General features: G+C 50.4%; 1 protein-coding gene across 1 annotated transcript; it reads left to right on the top strand.

The window, feature by feature from the left end:
- Positions 1-507: 507 nt before the first annotated feature.
- Positions 508-17,895, top strand: LOC140469304 (allograft inflammatory factor 1-like). The gene is made up of 4 exons (XM_072565673.1): positions 508-571; positions 2,694-2,735; positions 7,521-7,683; positions 17,355-17,895. Exons 2-4 carry the CDS (start codon positions 2,702-2,704, stop codon positions 17,440-17,442), a joined length of 285 nt encoding a protein of 94 aa, XP_072421774.1. The 5' UTR covers positions 508-571; positions 2,694-2,701; the 3' UTR covers positions 17,443-17,895.
- Positions 17,896-19,246: the final 1,351 nt, after the last annotated feature.

Here is a 19,246-nt window from a genome sequence, read left to right as displayed (position 1 = left end):
TGTTGGTCCGAAAGGCAAATTGGAGTGGGTCAAGAGTAGCGGGAAGGCTGGAGTTGATTAATGCCAAAACCAGCCACTCAAAGCACTTCATGACCACCGAGGTTAGGGCCACTGGGTGGTAGTCATTGAGACATGCTGCATGAACCTTCTTAGGCACAGGGATGATGTTGGCCCTCCTGAAACAGGCAGGGACAGTGGCCTGCTGCAGGGAGAGGTTGGAGATGTCTGAGAAGACCTCTGCCAGTTGATCTGCGCATGCTCTGAGTGCATGGCCTGGTATTCCATCTGGTCCCATTGCTTTCCTTGGATTCACATGAACTGACCTCTGATGCAGTGACTGTTGGGATCGGTTTGTCAGGACTTGTTGGAATAGGTGTTACCTCTCCGCCGAAACTCAACTCAGAGTGAGCACGGAAGGTGTTGAGACGATCTGGGAGGGAAGTGTCATTGACGGTGTAAATCGACCACCTAATGCTTTTATCGTTTCGCGTTTGGAACCTTCAGGAATTTCTCGAAGATGAGAAGTACAAGGATGAAGAAAATCTGGCAGAAAATCTGGAATCTTTCAAAAGTAAGTTGCAGAGTATTCCTGTTACCCGCCCCCACCCCCACCCCTATGCCCCCCCCCCCCCCCGCCACGACTGTCACCGTCAGCAGCTGTAGCCCCTGAATCGAGAGGTTCTGGGTACACGCCCTGTCGCGTCTGCAGTGTGAAAATCCAGGTGGACACATCAATGAAGGAGCAAGGGGTCAGTGCAGTTTCCGTGTTGGCCATACTAGTAACTGTGGACTTGTCTGGTTGGGAAATACCGAGGACTGGTTTGTGTGTATGACCCAGGGAATTGTCCCTCTTCTTGTGGTTGACATATCTCCTCAAATTAACACCATGCAGAAAAAAAGCCCCGTGGTCATTATTGAATTGCTGTTTGTGGGATCTTGCTGTGTGATTGATAATCTGACACTGTGTGATTGATACACTGACACTGTGTGATTGATACACTGATACTGTGATTGATATACTGACACTGTGTGATTGACTCAGTGATGGTGTGCAGTTAAACCAAGAGCAGATACATTTTCATCTTGAGCTTTAGCTCTTCCATTTACTGCTCTTAGCGTTGAGCTGCCGCAGGAGGTGCTCCTGAAATGCAGTAATCCATCACGGGGCCCCACCCTCTCTTGCTGTCTTCCTTCTCTCTGTCACCAGACAGTTAACAGCCTTTGACAATGCTGACCTCCTCAGAAGGTTTAAGAGAGATTGCTCTGTCGATGAACTCAGTTTCTTCGATGGTTTTCTGGAACTGTCTACCGTTCTGGCCAATCAGAGAGATTCATTTCATGGTTTGAAACAGTCACTCATTTTGAAGGTGTACCATTGTTAGTTCCTTAGTTTAGGAGGACCCAGTGCCTTTCTGTGTGGGCTCTCCATGTTTTTGTGGATACGTTATTGTGGGTGTCTGTCCAGGATAACTTACCTTTTACATTATACTAATGTCATTAGCACCTGCCTGCCATGTTTGCACTGTGTCTAGCATGTGGTGTTGTGATTTCAGAGTTTTACTTGACCAATGTACCCAGAATTCCTTGCTGTTTGGCCAAGTTAACAATCTGTGTGTGTTTTAGCAGCCTGGAGGCTGCTCCACCTGAAGCAATGGTGTTCCCAGCTGCTTCATGTATGGTTAGTGGTCCTTCAGCACCGATGACTGCAGTTTCGGTGGACTGCACGTCGAGTTTGTGGGAAAGAATCTACTTATTAAATTCAGCCCCTCCCCCAGGGTTCCTGAGGGTCACTCTGGTTCACTCAGGATGGGGATGGCACCCACAGAGTAATCCTGCTCCAATGTCCCTCAGTTATACCCGGTCCAGTATGGGGCCAGTCTTGGCTGTGGGTCTCCATGCAAGTCATTGGCTATCTCGAGCTGTCCTTGGGAAGATGGTGATGGTGCAACCCATTGGTCTATTGCAGCCCGAGTGAGGGCTCTATCACTCTGACCACCCTGGGACATCACTCTGTCTCTGCCCTTGGCCCAGCCTATCCACTGCTGAAACTCATCCACACCTTTGTTCCCAGCAAAGCACTCGGCCGCCTGCTTCCACACTCACGCTGTGCATTGCGCGTTGCCAAACACATCCATTTCACAGCTCTTGCCCTGGTTTTCAAATCCCAGCCCATTCCTTTTGACCTCCTGTAGCCCCCGACCTCCTGTAGCCCCCAACTTCCTGGGGTGTTGGCATTCCTTTAATTCCAGCCTTTGGAGAATCCAGATTCCCATTACTCTGCCATCGGCACCTGTGCCTTCAGCTGCCTGGGCCCTGGGCTCTGGAATGCCCTCCCCAAACCCTTCCCCCTCCCCCCGCCTTCTCTCTGTCTCTTCTCCTTAAAATCCCTCTCTTTGTCCGAGCACTTTGGTCACCCGTCGTAACATCTCGTGATGGTGCTGGATGTGGAATGGTGTCTGACAGTGTTTGTGTGAAGGGCATTGGTATGTTGGACTAGCTGAAAGGTGCTAGATCAATGCAAGTTTCTGTTTCTGGCCATTTCCCAGGAATGTAAGACTCGCGCAATTCCAAGTCTAGTTTTTAATATGAATGAGGTTTATCGGTGAGGGAATGCCAGTAGCTGTTGTTGTTACTGTAGGCAGCAGGACACTGGGGTTCACCTCGTCATGTTTCTATCTGTGTGTTTTTTGCAGAGAAGTACATGGAATTTGACCTCAATGACCAAGATGATATCGGTAAGTCCCAGGATGTATAGCACACACACACACAACCAGCTGATTACTCTGTCTGAGGTTGACATGACACTGAGTCGAACGTTAATCTTTCTCCTGCCATACTAAGTTACCCACAGTGTTCAGGGATGTGCAGGTTAGGTGAATTAGTCAGGGGTAAATGTAGGGGAATGGGTCTGGGTGAGTTACTCTTTGGAGGGTTGGTGTGGACTTGTTGGGCCGAAGGGCCTGTTTCCACACTGTGGGGACTCTATGATTCTATGGTCATTGAAGGTGGCAGGACAGGACGGGACAGCAGGATAGGAGAAGGAGTCTAAACGTGTGGTCCAACCAGTCCATACTGAACATAATCCCAAACCTAAACTCGTTCCATTGTCCTGCTCCTGGTCCATCTTGAGAGTAAAGGATCATGGGGGAGGTGATGGCCCAATGGTGTTATTACTGGACCTGTTAATCAGCGTCAGCTCCTCCCCCCTGCCATGTACAAAGAGAAACCCCTCTGATCGTCCATCCTATCAAACCCCTTAAAAGGGAAGGGACAGTGAGCTTATCAAGCAGCAGGGGAAAAGGTGGGAGAACTGGCCCATCCAGGGGGTGAGTGTCGGCTTGGAGTTCATCAAGAACATGTTTAGAGGGTGTGGTGCCAGGGAGAGGGTATGGAGGGCAGAGGGAAGGTAGTTCTCTGGATAGGTGTGTGCCAGATGGGCTGAATGGCCTTGTTTATTATAGCAGGTTGGGGAGGCATTTAGTGAACGGCAAATGTGCAAACCCAAGATTGAACGGGGTGTTCCTTTCCACAGATGCCCGTGAGTCACTGTCTGTGATGACTCCACAAACTCTTCACCGATCTGTGAAACAGAACAGGAGGGGTCTGGCCTGAAAACAAGACTTGCAAGAATGAACCAAGAGTTGGGTCAGAACTGAGGAACCTGAGCTGACTAAACCTGTTAATCCAGAGATCCAGGTCATGCTTTGGGCGCCACGGTGGCTCAGTGGTTAGCACTGCTGCCTCACAGCACCAGGGACTCAGGTTCAATCCCAGCCTCGGGTGACTGTCTGTGTGGAGTTTGCACGTTCTCCCCGTGTCTGCGTGGGTTTCCTCCGGGTGCTGCAGTTTCCTCCCACAGTCCAAACGTGTGCAGGTCAGATTAATTAATCATACCCATAGTGTTAGGTGCATTAGTCAGGGGCAAATATAGGGTAGAGGAATGGGTCTGGGTGGGTGCGCTTCGGCGGGTCGGTGTGGACTTGTTGGGCCGAAGGGCCTGTTTCCACACTGTAGGGAATCTAATCTAATCTGAACTTAGGTTCGAATGGTGGAATTTGAATTCAGTAAAAGTCTGGAATGAAGAGTCGAATGAGGACCCCTGATCATGACTGTTGGTAAAACTCACCTGGTAAAAGTCACGGAAATGTCACTTAGGGAAGGAAATTGCCATCCTTACCTGGTCTGATCCACATGTGACTTTTAGCTGCCCTCTGGGTTATTAGGGATGGGTAGTAAACACTAGCCTGGCCAGTGATGTCCTGTGAACGAATAAAAGCAACCAGGCTCAGGATAAAAAGTTGGTTACAAAGACAGAAACTGCTTTAAAAGCTCAGCAGGTCTGGCACCATCTGTGGAGAGAAAAACCAGAGTTCACGTTTCAGGTCCAGTTCTGGAAAAAGGTCATTGGACCCGAAACATTAACGCCGATTTCTCTCCACAGATGCTGCCAGATCTGCTGAGTTTTTCCAGCCATTTCTGTTTTTGTTTCTGATTTGTAGTTCTCTCGGTTTTTAAAGGGCTCGTTATTTCAGGATGGGGGAGTAATTCCTTCACCCAGCAGCTTGACATTCTTCGGAACTCTCATCCTGCTGAAACTGTGAAATGCTCAGGTGATAGTACAGGCTTGAGGGGCCAAGTGGCCTTCTCCCATTCCCGTTCCTTTTCAATATATTCAAGGTAGGGACTGATAAACTGTGGACAGTGAGGACATAGGGACATGGAGTTGAAGCAGAAGATCAGCCATAGTTGAATAGCAGTGTAGAGTCGAGGGGCTGAATGGTCTCCATAATCCTTGTGTCCTTTACAAAGTGTTAAGAGGGTGGTGACCAGATGTTGATTCCTAGTGAATTAGCAGCACTTTACCACAAACCTTTAACTTCACTTGCTCTCATTTATTTAACGTCCCCGCCACCCCCACCTGCTCATTACTGAAATAAAGGCATCTCAGAACCACCCAGTGTAGCAGGAGGCTGTTCAGCCCATTGCACATGTACTGGCTCTTCAGAAAATCCACCCAATTCATCCCACTTCACTCTGGCCCTTTTCTCACAGCCTGGAAAATTTTATTTTCCGTAGTATTGATGCGATTCTTGAATCTGCTCCTTGCTCTCATGACTCGCTGGATACATGAAAACCTCCTGACCTTTCTGTTTCCCTCTTGCCCATGTTCCTAGGTCTGCGTCCTTTTATTATTAACTTATCCAGCTGGGAAAACAGATTCCCCTTCAGTACTCTGTCTGAAACCCATGATAACATTAAGCTCCAGTAAATAACCTCCTGAGTTAGGGTTTGAAAGCGAAGGAGATTTGTCAGTGTAGGAGGCTGATGGAACAATGCCACAGTGTACCCAGAGTGGCTGTAGCTGGGCAGTGATCAAGAGGAGTCTCTGAACAATTTATTGTTCTTACTCGTTCTAGGGATGTGGGTGTCTCTGGCCAAAGATGGCTGTTATGGTGATGGTGGAGATGTTGGGAAGGGAGTTCCTCAGTTCTGACCCAATGAATAACTCTTGGTTGGTTCCTCAGTTCTGACCCAATGAATAACTCTTGGTTCATTCTTGCAAGTCTTGTTTTCAGGCCAGACCCCTCCTGTTCTGTTTCACAGGTCGGTGAAGAGTTTGTGGAGTCATCACAGACAGTGACTCACGGGCATCTGTGGAAAGGAACACCCCGTTCAATCTTGGGTTTGCACATTTGCCATTCACTAAATGCCTCCCCAACCTGCTATAATGAGCAAGGCCATTCAGCCCGTCTGGCACACACCTATCCAGAGAACTACCTTCCCTCTGCCCTCCATACCCTCTCCCTGGCACCACACCCTCTAAACATGTTCTTGATGAACTCCAAGCCGACACTCACCCCCTGGATGGGCCAGTTCTCCCACCTTTTCCCCTGCTGCTTGATAAGCTCACTGTCCCTTCCCTTTTAAGGGGTTTGATAGGATGGACAATCAGAGGGGTTTCTCTTTGTACATGGCAGGGGGGAGGAGCTGACGCTGACTAAACCAGGGGGGCTGAAGACGTGGTGGGATCTCCTTAATCAGAGGGTGCTGGAGGTTCCAGTGTTAAAGAAGTTCAAGCTAGATTCGTAGGATCCTAACAGTGTGGAAACAGGCCATTCGACCCATCGAGTCCATACTGACCTGCGAAGAGCATCGCCTGACCTATCCCTGTAAACCCTGCATTCCCCATGGCTAACCCACCTGACCTGCTCATCCCTGAACACTATGGGCAACTTCCTGTGGCCAATCCACCCTAACCTAAACACCTTTGGATTGTGGGAGGAAACTGGAGCACCCAGAGGAAACCCACACAAATACAGGGAGAACATGCAAACTCCACACAGACAGTCGCCCGAGGCTGGAATTGAACCCGGGTCTCTGGCGCCATGAGGCAGCAGTGTTAACCACTGAGCCACTGTGATTTAGAGATGTCTCATTGGGCGGCACGGTGGCACAGTGGTTAGCACTGCTGCCTCACAGCGCCAGAGACCTGGGTTCAATTCCCACCTCAGGCGACTGTCTGTGTGGAGTTTGCACATTCTCCCCGTGTCTGCGTGGGTTTCCTCCGGGTGCTCCGGTTTCCTCCCACAGTCCAAAGATGTGCAGATCAGGTGAATTGGCCATGCTAAATTGTCCGTAGTGTTAGGTAAGGGGTAAATGTTGGGGTGGTCGGTGTGGACTTGTTGGGCCAAAGGGCCTGTTTCCACACTGTAATGTAATGTAATCTAATCTAATCTAATAACTAACGATATCAAGGGATACAGAGGGAGGAAGGGGAAAGTGGCTTTGAGGAAGATGATCAGCTCTGATAGACTCAAGGGGCTGAATGGCCAACTCCTACTCCTGTGTCTCTATGCAAACAAACATAACTAATACACCCGATAATGTCCAGTCAATGCAATCAGGGAGCTACAGAGAAACCTGTTTACCCAGAGAGCAGTGAGAATGGGGAGTGGGCAACCACTGGGAGTGGTCAGGGTGACGGGATTTGATGCCATATTGGGCGGGGGAGCTGGATAAACCGAGGATGGAGAGAGGGATGGAAGGATAGGGTCAGGGTCATCTTGCCCTATTTCAGGAGGTTCATATGAAGCATAAATACTACCTTGGATGGACTGAATGGCCTGTTTCTGTGGCTGGCATATTTTCCAAAAGGAATTGCTTCTGGAGGGAGGGGCTGGTCCCCGTGTCCCCACTTGTTTCGGCCAATGAACCCCCTTTAAAATATGGAAGTTGGGAGCCCATGACCTAAATCTGGGGCAATGGAAGAGGCCAAAGTGGGGGGAGCGTAAATCATTAACCTGTGATTCATGTGACCATTCCCCCCACTCCCAGGGGGAAAAGGTACCTCCAGGAGCTATGTCAATACCATGAATGGAGACAACATCTCCAGGGTCAAGTCAATGTTGGGGTTAGCATCGGTGTTAAGCAGAAGGGCTGATTGGCCTCTTTAACCCCTTGTGGGAGGTTGGCCAGTGATACTGTTCTCAAAGGACTTCAATGTGGCCTGTCCCATTCAGATCTGATGAGTCTGAAACAAATGCTGGAGAAACTGGGAGTGCCGAAGACTCACCTGGAGGTGAAGAAGCTGATTGCTGAGGTGACAGGGGGCAGCAGCGAGACCATCTCCTACCGGCACTTTGTCACCATGATGCTTGGCAAACGTTCAGCCATCCTCCGAATGTGAGTATTCTCCGTCCTTCTTGTCTTTACTCAGAGTTTAGCAGGGGTGTGGAATGCGCTGCCTGCAATAGTGGGACACCCGCCAACTCTAAGGGCATTGAAATGGTCATCGGATAGACATATGGACGAGAATGGAATGGTGTTGGTTAGATGGGCTTCAGACTGGTTTCATAGGGCGGCACAACATCGAGGGCCGAAGGGCCTGTACTGCGCTGGAATGTTCTGTGTTCGATGTTCTTCATCCTCCAAAGAGGAGTGACAATGGACCCCACCTTTTTCTCTCTCCACGGAGCTGAGTTGCTCCTGCACTTTTGGTTTCAGATTTCCAGTATCAGCTGTTCTTGGTTCTATCCCCTATTTTTATCTTGGCGTTCCCTAGTTTTAGTCTCCCCCTTTGGAGAAGTGGAAGGAGCAGCGTTCCGAAAGCTTGCGGTTTCAAATAAACCTGCTGGACTTTCACCTGGTGGGGGGTGACTTCTAACTTTGTACCCCCCCAGTCCAAGCCCAACACCTCCAAACCTTGGTCTCCCCAAGAGGGGAAGCTTCTTTTCAGCACCTGCCCTGGCACATCCCCCCACCCCACCCCCCCGGGATGTTACACGCTTCAGTAAGATCACACTCAGTCCTCGCAGTCCCACAGGATTGAGGCCTAACCTTCCCTCGTGTGATAACCCCTTTCACCCCAGGAATCCACTCGGTCACTCTTCATAGAATCCCTCCAGTATGGAAACAGGCCATTTGGCCCAACAAGTCCACACTGACCCATTCCCCTACCCTATTACTGTACATTTCCCCTGACTAATACCCCTAACCTGCAAATCCCTGAACATTATGGGCCATTTAGCATGGCCAGTCAACCCTAACCTGCACATTTTTGGACTGTGGGAGGAAACCCACGCAGACACAGGGAGAATGTACAAACTCCACACAGACAGTCGCCCGAGGCTGGAATCGAACCTGGGACCCTGGCGCTGTGAGGCAGGAGTGCTAACCACTGAGCCACCGCACGTCCTTTCTTGAACAAAAGAGACCGTGGTACTCCACTTTCACATCCATCCTATGGTACTAAACCCCTGCCCCCTCAGTTCTCCCACCTTTCCCCTTTGCTGTTAATGTCCTCAACTAGTAACCTCAGCGACCGTTCCCTTTTAAGGGGTTTGATTGGTTGGACGATCAGAGGGGTTTCTGTTTGTATACAGCAGGGGTGAGTAACCAACACTGTCCGGACCAACGGGGACAAAGTGGGGGAGGAATTTCCTGACTCCGACGGTGACGAATCCTTGGAATTCCTTCTTCCAGAGGGTCCTGCGGATGTGATCTCACTCGTGGAGACAGTAAGGATAGCAGGTGCTGGATGTAACAGTCAGTACGTGTGGGGTTGGAAAAGCACAGTGGGTCAGACAGCAGCCGAGGAGCAGGAACGTCACCGTTTTTGGGCTGATTCGGCTATTCCTGCTCCTCGGATGCTGTCCGATCCGCAGTGCTTTTCCAGCCTCACATCTATTGACTGTGATCGCACTCATGCCCAGTTCAATTGTAACAAGATACCTCTGGTTTTGGGAATGGCTTGTACAATCTCAGCAGCTTCTGCAGAGGGAGGAGGGGCAGAGCTTAGAGTCCGAAATGAATCAGATCTCCAGCGTTCCTCCTCCCCTCTGATGATACTTTCCTCCCCCCGCTCTCAGATTCTATCCCTCCCGTGAACGACAGCAGCCTCCCACTCACCTCCTCGATCACTTCTGCGTGTACTCCCTCAATGTGACTCATGTCACAGGATGCTCCGCACCCTCAGACACCCCACAGTCTCTCTCGAATCACAAAACATTCTGCCCTTTGTCCGGCCAGAGTGGACAAGTCCACGGTTCCCTGCCTTCCAAATGTTCGCTCATTCACTTCGTCCCCCTCACCCCCACCCCCTGGCTATCCCTGTACGGGCAGTGATAGCCCCAGGACTGGTATCGCTCAGCTGAAGATCAACTCCAGGCGTGACTGTTATGATAAATGGCAGAACCCCTGAGGGGCGTCGCCGAACAGAGGGATCTGGGTGGACAGGCCCACACATCCCTGACAGTGGCAACACAGGAGGAAACGGTGGTCAATAAGACACAGTACACGCGCCTTCATTGGCCTGGGAATCAAATATAATCGCTGGCAATTTCTGTTCCAGCCCCATTGGAATATTTCAGGCAACGTTTGGAACATTGCGTGCAACTCTGTCTGCCACACGACCAGAAGGATGTGGAGAGGGTGCCGAGAAGGTTTACCAGGATACTGCCTGGTCTGGAAGGTTTGCTTTATGAGGAGAAGTTGGATAGACTCAAGATTGTTCTCATTGGAAAGACAGAGAATGAGGGGGGGGGGCGACTTGACATAGGTCCACAAAATGATGAAGCACAGAGAGAATGGATAGTCAGAGGCTTTTTCCCAGGGTGGAAAGGTCAACTACAAGAGGGTACAGGTCAAAGGGGAAAGGGGGAAGGTTTAAGGGGAGAGGGGGAAGGTTTAGGGGGAGAGGGGGAAGATTTAAGGGGAGAGGGGGAAGGTTTAAGGGGAAAGGGAGAAGATTTAAGGGGAGAGAGGGAAGGTATAAGGGGAGAGGGGGGAAGGTTTAGGGGGAGAGGAGGAAGTTTGAAGGGGAGAGAGGGAAGGCTTAGAAGGAGAGGGGGAAGGTTTAGGGGAAGAGTGGGAAGGTTTAGGGCGAGGGGGGGAAGGTTTAGGGGGAGAGTGGGAAGGTTTAGGGGAGAGGGGGAAGGTTTAAGGGGAGCGGGGGAAGGTTTAGGGGGAGAGGGGGAAGGTTTAAGGGGAGCGGGGGAAGGTTTAGGGGGAGAGGGGGAAGGTTTAAGGGGAGCAGGGGAAGGTTTAGGGGGAGAGGGGGAAGGGTTAAGGGGAGCGGGGGAAGGTTTAAGGGAGAGGGGGAAGGTTTAAGGGGAGAGGTGGAAGATTGAAGGGGAGAGGGGGAAGGTTTAAGGGGAGGGGGAAGGTTTAAGGGGAGAGGAGCAGGGAAAATGTTTCACACAGAGGGTGGTGGGTGACTGGAACACACTGCTAGTGGAGGTGGTGGATGCAGGCACCACTTAAAGTGTAACCTTAAAGAGACCGGAATGGGAGGTGAACAGCACATGGGCAGTCAGGAACAGATCTAAATAAGGACTAGGAACCAGTACAGGCTTGGTGGGCCGAACGGCCTGTTCCTGTGCTGTATTCTATTGTGTTATTATTAACCAAGAGGTTACCATCCTGGTAATGTTGTGGGAATCTGGGTTCATCTCCCACATTGGCAGCTGGTGGTGGAAGTTGAATTAGAATCATAGAGATGTACAGCACGGAAACAGACCCTTCGGTCCAACCCGTCCATGCCGACCAGATATCCCAACCCAATCTAGTCCCATTTGCCAACACTTGGCCCATATCCCTCTAAACCCTTCCTATTCATATACCCATCCAGATACCTCTTAAATGCTGTAATTGTACTAGCCTCCACCACTTCCTCTGGCAGCTCATTCCATACACGTACCACCCTCTGTGGGAAAAAGTTGCTCCTTAGGTCTCTTTTATATCTTTCCCCTCTCACCCTAAACCTAAGTTCTGGACTCCCTCACCCCAGGGAAAAGAGTTTGTTCAATAAATAACTGGAACTAGGAGTCAATGATGATCATGCAGCCATTGTTGGGAAAACCCACCTGGGTCACTAATGTCCTTTAGGGAAGGAAACTGCCGTCCTTACCCTGGTCTGGCCTACATGTGACTCCAAACCCACAGCAATGGGGTTGACTCTGAACTGCCCCTTGGGTAATTGGGCAGTCAGTGCTGGCTTGACCAGTGACGCTCTCATCCTGCAGGTGAATTAAAAATAACAATTACTTAGATCCTCTTCCCATCCTTTCGTTCCCAACCAATCTTTGAATCATCACTAACTTCTCTAAACTTGCTAAAATCATCAGTAAATTTCCCCATCGCACACTCGCTGCCCATCCGAGGCAGGGATATAGATCGCAAATAGCTGAGGCCCCAGCACTGATCCCTGTGACACCCCGACATCACACCTTGCTAACCCCCAAATGGCCCCTTCAGTGCCTGACCTTGCTGCTGAGCCAAGACACCATCTGTGTTGTTTCGATCTGTTGAAGTTTACGTTCAGTTCCAACAATCGGCGTTAGGAACGCAGCGTGGTCTGCTCACCTGACTGTATAGTGTCAGGGTTCGTCTGTGTTTACTCCGAACCAGACTGAGTGCAGATGGTGGTCGGAAACTCTTCGACACAACTCCACATCAGGAGTGGGTCTGGGTCTGGTTAAAATTCTAAAGACAGCTGTTTTATTCTGTCGAGCTTTCAGGTGAGAGGTTAAAGCAAGGCCTCGGCTGATGTTAGGCCGAGATTGAGGATACAGTGGCCTGGTGGTATTATCCCTGGACTGTTAATCCAAAGACTCTGATAACGTTTTGGGGACCCTGGTTCACAATCCCACCACACCAGACGGTGGAATTTAAATTCAATAATAGTCTGAAACTGAGAGTGTAATGACGACTGTGAATTTATTGTCAATTCTCTCACTCTCATGCCACCCTTACCCTGGCCTGGCCTACACCTAACTCCAGACCCACGATAATGGGCAGAAACGTCCTCATTCCATGAATGAGTTAATGAAGAACAGGGACATACCCTCTGTCCTGAATCCTGTATTTACCCCTCAGTCAACGTCACTTAAAATGGTCATTGACATGTCACTGTTTGTGGGAGCTTGCTGTGTACAGATTGGTTTCAGAGAGGACATCAGTGACTGCATTCAAATTGGGTGTCAGGACAAGGCAGAGGTCTGATGCTAATATTCCTGGGTTAGTGGGCGGCACGGTGGCACAGTGGTTAGCACTGCTGCCTCACAGCGTCAGAGACCCGGGTTCAAATCCCGCCTCAGGCGACTGACTGTGTGGAGTTTGCACGTTCTCCCCGTGTCTGTGTGGGTTTCCTCCGGGTGCTCCGGTTTCCTCCCACAGTCCAAAGATGTGCAGGTCAGGTGAATTGGCCATGCTAAATTGCCCGTAGTGTTAGGTAAGGGGTAGATGTAGGGGTATGGGTGGGTTGCGCTTCGGCGGGTCGGTGTGGACTTGTTGGGCTGAAGGGCCTGTTTCCACACTGTAATGTAATCTAATCTAAATCCCACCATGAATTTCTTAGATTACTTACAGTGTGGAAACAGGCCCTTCGGCCCAACAAGTCCACACCAACCCGCCGAAGCGCAACTCACCCAGACCCCTACATTTACCCCTTCACCTAATACTACGGGCAATTTAACATGGCCAATTCACCTAACCTGCACATCTTTGGACTGTGGGAGGAAACCGGAGCACCCGGAGGAAACCAAGCAGATGTTAGGGTGTAATGGGCAGATGTAATGGATGGCTCAGTGGTTAGCACTGCTGCCTCGCAGTGCTAGGGACCTAGGTTCAATTCCCACCTCGGGCAACTGTCTGTGTGGAGTTTGCACGTTCTCCCCGTGTCTGCCTGGGTTTCCTCCGGGTGCTCCAGTTTCCTCCCACAGTCCAAAAATGTGCAGGTTAGGGTGGATTGGCCATGCTGAATTGCCCGTAGTGTTGGGGAAAGGGGTAAATGTAGGGAAATGGGTCTGGGTGGGTTGCTCTTCAGAGGGTTGGTATGGACTTGTTGGCCCGAAGGGCCTGTTTTCACGCTGTAGGGAATCTAATCTGATGTCCTTGAGGGAAGGAAACTGCCATCCTTACCTGGTCTGGCCTACACGTGACTCCAGACCCACAGCAATGTGGTTGACTGGCCTAGTCAGCGACACCCTCATCCCATGAATGAATTCAGGGAAAAAAACCCCATCTGGTTCTCAAATGCCCATGAGGGAATGGAATTCTGCCATCCTTGCCCATCAGTACCATGAGTCCAGACCAACAGCAGGGTGGTGGATGCTTAACTGCCCTCAGAAATGGCCGAGCAAGCCATCCCGTTTGAGGGCAATTAGGGACGGGCAACAAACATTGGCCTTGCCGTGAATGAATTTTAAAAATTGCTGCAGATTGTGAAAGAGGCTATATAAATGCACATCTTCCTTACTGGCCCTATGTGAATGGCCAGTCAGGCCCACTATCAGCTGAGTGTAATATTTCCTCAAGCTGCTAAGGATTACTTATAGCAGAGTTCCGAACAGTTCGCTTTGCTGCCTCAGTTTGTCTCTAATACAGCGCTAGGTGAGATGGACTCACCTGTGCAGGTTAGGGTGGAATGTCCGGCGTTAAATAGTCCCATAGTATCCCGGGATGCACAGGCCAGGTAGGTTAGCCATGGGAAATGCAGGGTTACACAGATAATGGGGGCAGGTGTTGCTCGATGGGTCAGTGTGGACTCAATGGGCCGAATGGCCTGCTCCCACACTGTAGCAACGCTACAGTATATGTAGCCACCGGTAAAAATAGAGAGAGAGAGAGAGGAAATAAAGCTGGAAGTGCTCAAATAAAAGCCGAAAACTGAAACAGACACAGGGAATGCTGGAGAACATCAGCAGGCCTGTGGAGAGGGGAACAGCGTTAATGTTTCAGATTTGGTTACATTTCTGAATTTTCTTTCTTTAACCTACAATTTTCTGCATCTACCACAGTCCACACCAAGTGTCGCTGTGGTCGCCACTCGTCCTGTGTGGAAAGTGAAAAGTATTTTGAATCGACCTGTTCAGAGTTACTCGCACACACCCCTGCAGCAGGCAGTCCTTGAACCCAGGCCTCCTGGTCCAGGGATATGGACACTGCCACTGTGCTGTTCGAATTGAGTTGGATTAGCTTTATTGTCGCATGGAATCAAATGAATACAGTCAGAAGTTTCCAGTCACTGCATTACAGTACAAAGGTACCCAGGTTCAGATACTTAGGATCGAGTTTTTAGGAAACAAAAACAAATTAGTGAAGTAAATAAATAAATGGTCCATAAATAAATAGAGGGTGCTATCCACAGGCAGAGTGCCTGGGGCCTAATGTGTTCTATCTCTCCATGCTTCAGGCTCACTGCCTTTATTCCTGATGAAGGGCTTTTGCCCAAAACGTCGATTTCAAAGCTACTTGGATGCTGCCTGAATTGCTGTGCTCTTCCAGCACCACTAATCCAGAATCTGGTTTCCAGCATCTGCAGTCATTGTTTTTACCGAGTGTGTTCTGTTTAATCAGGCCTTACCAGGGTTTGTACGATCCCACAGTTTGGGTCCTTGGGGTTAAGAGCAGAGTTCGGGAAGGTTTGGAAATTCTGAGGTGGGAAGGTGCTGTAGTTAGCAGTGAGCAAGTGACAAAGTGATGGGTCCACATTGAGACACAATATGGAGGAGCTGGTGTTAGACTGGGCTGGAGAAAGTGAAAAATCACACAACACCAGGTTATAGCCCAACAGGGGGTAGTGCAGCAGCGCTCTGAAAGCCCGTACTTTCACATACATCTGTTGGACTATAATCTGGTGTGTGATTTGTCACATCGAGACAGGCAGTGGTGAGAGGATTCGGTGTGGTTACCTCACATGTGTGTGTGTTTGTGTAAGTGTGTGGTGTGTGTGTGTGTGTCTGTGTGTCTGTGAGTCTGTGTATGTGTTTGTGTGAGTCTGTGTGTGGGGGTGTGGGTGTTTGTGTGTGTGTATCTGTGTGTGTCTGTGGTGTGAGTGTGTGTGGGTGTGTGTGAGTGTGTGTGTGGTGTGTTTGTCGGTGTGAGTCTGTGTGTGTGTGGTGTGTTTGTGTGTGTGTGTGTGTCTGTGTGTGGTGTGTGTGTGAGTCTGTGTGTTTGTGTGTGTGTGTCTGTGTCTGTGTGAGTGTGTGGTGTGTGTCTCTGTGAGTCTGTGTGTGTGTGTGTGTGTGTGGCTGTGTGTGGTGTGTGTGTCTGTGTGTCTCTGTGAGTCTGTGTGTGTGTGTGTGTGTGTGTGTCTGTGTGTGGTGTGTGTGTCTATGTACATGTGTGGTGTATGTGTGTTTCTGTGTCTCTGAGTCTGTGTGTGTGTGTGTGTGTGTTTCTGTGTGAGTGTGTGTGGTGTGTGTCTGTGTGAGTGTGTGGTGTGTGTGTTTCTGTGTGTCTGTGAGTCTGTGTGCGTTTGTGTGTCTGTGTGTGATGTGTGTGTGTGTTTGTGTGTGTGTGTGTCTCTGTGAGTGTGTGGTGTGTGTATGTCTGTGTGTGAGTGGTGTGTGTGTTTCTGGTGTCTCTGTGAATCTGTGTGCGTGTGTGTGGTGTATGTGTGTGTTTCTGTGTGTCTCTGTGTGTCTGTGTGCATGTGTGTGTGTGAGTGTGTGTGTCTGTGTGCGTGTGGTGTGTGTGTGTGATGTGTGTGTGTGTTTGTGTGTGTGTGTTTGTGTGTGTCTGTGTGAGTGTGTGTGGTGTGTGTGTCTGTGTGAGTGTGTGTGGTGTGTGTGTTTCTGTCTGTCTCTGTGAGTCTGTGTGTGTGTGTGTCTGTGTGAGTCTGTATGCATGTGTGGTGTGTGTGTGTGTGTTGTATGTGTGTGTGTGGTGTGTGTGTCTGTGTGAGAGTGTGTGTGTGTCTGTGTGCGTGTGTGTGTGTGTCTGTGTGCGTGTGTGTCTGTGTGCGTGTGTGTGTGGTGTGTGTGTGTGTGTGTTTTGGGAAATGTCTGGTGTTTACCATTTCGGCCAAGTTGACGGATTTGGAAACAGGAGTGAGTGTGATAATGCGATGCTGGCCTCAGCTGTCTGTTAAACACAGAGTGCAGTCGCTATGAGACTTGCATTCCTGCGTGCCCACCTTAAATCTACACACACTGCATTTAAACAGAGAGGCAACTGCTGGAGAACAGAGGGCGATGAATGTTCTGTTGTAGGTTGGCACAGTCACTTCGCTTGTTCATTGTGTGTGAGGTTACCCTGACTGGGGGAAAGGGCTGGAGGCTGTGGGAGGGCGAATGTCTGCTTTGGGGCCTGCATCCTCTTTCACGCGAGAAACTGCCAACCACATGCTGGCTTGTCATATCCTAGGGCATTGTGGGTAGGCTTTGGTGCACAGTCCAATCCCAGAGCGTTAGCAAGAGGGATTCATGGCACAGTCCGATCCCAAGAACTTTGTGGATGCAATTCCTTGGACAGTCAGATCCTAGGACTGTCATGGATGGGATTTAGTGCACAGTGTGATCCCAGGATGCTATGGGAGGATTCAGTAGACCATGCTATCACAGGGCAGTGAGTTAGAATTCCATGTACAGTGTGATTCCCAGGATAACTCCGGCAGTAAGGATCAAAGCTTTCTGTGGGTCAGTCTGTCTCTGTTGGTAATGCTCTTGTCTTGAAAGTTCGGAAGTTGTGGGTTCAAATCCCCTTTGTGCCGATAACCCAGACTGACGCTCTGGTGCAGTACTGAGGGAGTGCCGCTCTGTCAGTGTCGCTGTCTTTTGGATGTGATACAAAATGAAAGCTCTTGGCCCTTTGTGTGGATGAGAACAATCCCCTAAGTGCTATTTTGGAGAGTCCTAGCCCCTCGCTGCGGGTGTGTTAGCTGCTGCGGGTAAAACAGGTGACCACACTGCCCGGCAGTCATTCAGTTGGCCATCCTCAGGTTGTGGAAGGCACTACACAAATGCAGTACTCAACGTTTATTAAAAAAATACATTCAAGCTGTCAATTCTGTTGAGACGTGAGGAATACTGACACTTTAAGATCGATAACGAAACCCTTGTTTCCTTTTACAGAATCATGATGTTTGAAGGGAAGAGTGAGGCTGAGGGTGTGAAACCTGTGGGCCCTCCCACCAAGAGAGACATCTCCAGCCTCCCCTAACTTCCCCCCACGCCCCCCCCCCAGCTGGACGAGGGGGCCCTGGAGATGAAGACGGTGCTGCCTTTGCTTTGTAACTAATCCAGTTTCACGCTTCATCCTGACCCGGGGAACGGGTGGGGGAGTTGGGGGGGAAGAGGGGCATTAAGAGTGAAAGGAACCCATTGCTGGCCCTGTCAGTAAAGATCCCACTGACTGGGCTCCTGTTCCCGAGTTGGTGCCGTGTGGACCTCCCGTGGCTGGGTTTGCTGCTGCTCATGTTCTGTATTCCCAGCGGAACTCGATGGCCATCCTGAGGATGCTGCTGGTGTCCACTCGGGGTCTCCCACCGCACCACCCCCCCCCCCACTCCCCGAATCAGGGGGCCCTGGGTTCAACAATGACTCTATAACGAGGAGAAAGTGAGGACTGCAGATGCTGGAGATCAGAGTCAAAGAGTGTGTTGCTGGAAAAGCACAGCAGGTCAGGCAGCACCCGAGATGCAGGAGAGTCGCATTCCTGATGAAGGGCTTACGCCCGAAACATGGACTCTCCTGCTCCTCGGACGCTGCCTGACCTGCTGTGCTTTTCCAGCAACACACGTTTTGACCCTGGGTTCAAGTCTCCCCTCCCCTCGAGGATGGACACCTCCACCCAGAGCCTGACACCCCCAGGGTGGCGCTGAGGGAATGCAGTGCTGTCCAAGGTGCTGATCCTCAGATGGGGCTTTGAGTTCACTCTCTCGGCTGGGGGACTGAAACTCCACTGAATGAGAGCGCGTTTAATTTTTTTTCCGGCGCACCATTTGCTATCGAGTCTTCGTCCAACACGAAGCCATTTCTCCAAAGACAAAGAAAACTTAGTGTATTGCCTGGCCCAAAACCTCATCGTTTACTTGTGGGATCCTGCTGTGCAGTTAATGGCTCTCCCATTTCCCGCAGCGTGACAGTGACATTTCAAAATTACTTCATTGGCTGCACAAAGGTGTCCAAAGCCCTGGAACGATTTCAAACGCTGGTGGGAAATGTCTCATTAAATTCAACGGTTGCGTTATTTTGGATATCCACCAGGCTGCTGCTGATTGGTTCTTTCTCTCTGGAAATCGGAGCTGAGGTGCGGTGGGGGGGTGGGGAGAGGGGTCCATCAGGAACACGGTAATGCAATTCCAGATTTACACAGTCACCTTCACAGAAAGAGACCGTTCGGCCCTCTTTATTTTTAGATTAGATTACTTACAGCGTGGAAACAGGCCCTTCGGCCCAACAAGTCCACACTGACCCTCCGAAGAGCAACCCACCCAGACCCGTTCCCCTACATTTACCCCTTCACCTAACACTACGGGGAATTTAGCATGGCCAATCCACCTAACCGGCACATCTTTGGACTGTGGGAGGAAACCCACACAGACAATGTGCAAACTCTACACAGACAGTCGCCTGAGGCGGGAATTGAACCCGGGTCTCTGGCGCTGTGAGGCAGCAGTGCTAACCACTGTGCCACCGTGCTGATCATTCTATCCAGCCAAGCATCCTCCCCTTTCATTTCACCTGCATAGACCCCGTGTGCAGCGGAATATTCTGGAATTGGAAGTCAGTGCATTGCTTTGTCAACCAGACAGTGACCATTTCCAACCGCAGGGAGATTTAACCCCCGCCCCGTTACATTCAATAATGTTCCCGTCACTGAATCCCCCACTATCAACATCCTGGGGGTTACCGTTGACCAGAAACTCACCTGGATTCACCACATGAACACAATGGCTACAAGAGCAGGTTAGAGACTCAGAATACTGTGGTGAGTAACCCCCCCCCCCACCGACCCCCAAGGC

The sequence above is a fragment of the Chiloscyllium punctatum genome, chromosome 49 (genome assembly GCF_047496795.1).
Source record: "Chiloscyllium punctatum isolate Juve2018m chromosome 49, sChiPun1.3, whole genome shotgun sequence".
NCBI classification, from domain to species: Eukaryota; Metazoa; Chordata; class Chondrichthyes; order Orectolobiformes; family Hemiscylliidae; genus Chiloscyllium; species Chiloscyllium punctatum.
The sequence above is the reverse complement of the archived record's forward strand: the minus strand, read 5'-3'. Positions and strand labels throughout refer to the sequence as shown.

Coding starts and splice junctions, on each gene's coding strand:
- LOC140469304 (XM_072565673.1), top strand. CDS start 2,702: ATGGAATTTGACCTCAATGACCAAGATGATATCG. Junction 2,736..7,520: donor CAATGACCAAGATGATATCG/GTAAGTCCCAGG, acceptor TGTCCCATTCAG/ATCTGATGAGTCTGAAACAA. Junction 7,684..17,354: donor CGTTCAGCCATCCTCCGAAT/GTGAGTATTCTC, acceptor TTCCTTTTACAG/AATCATGATGTTTGAAGGGA.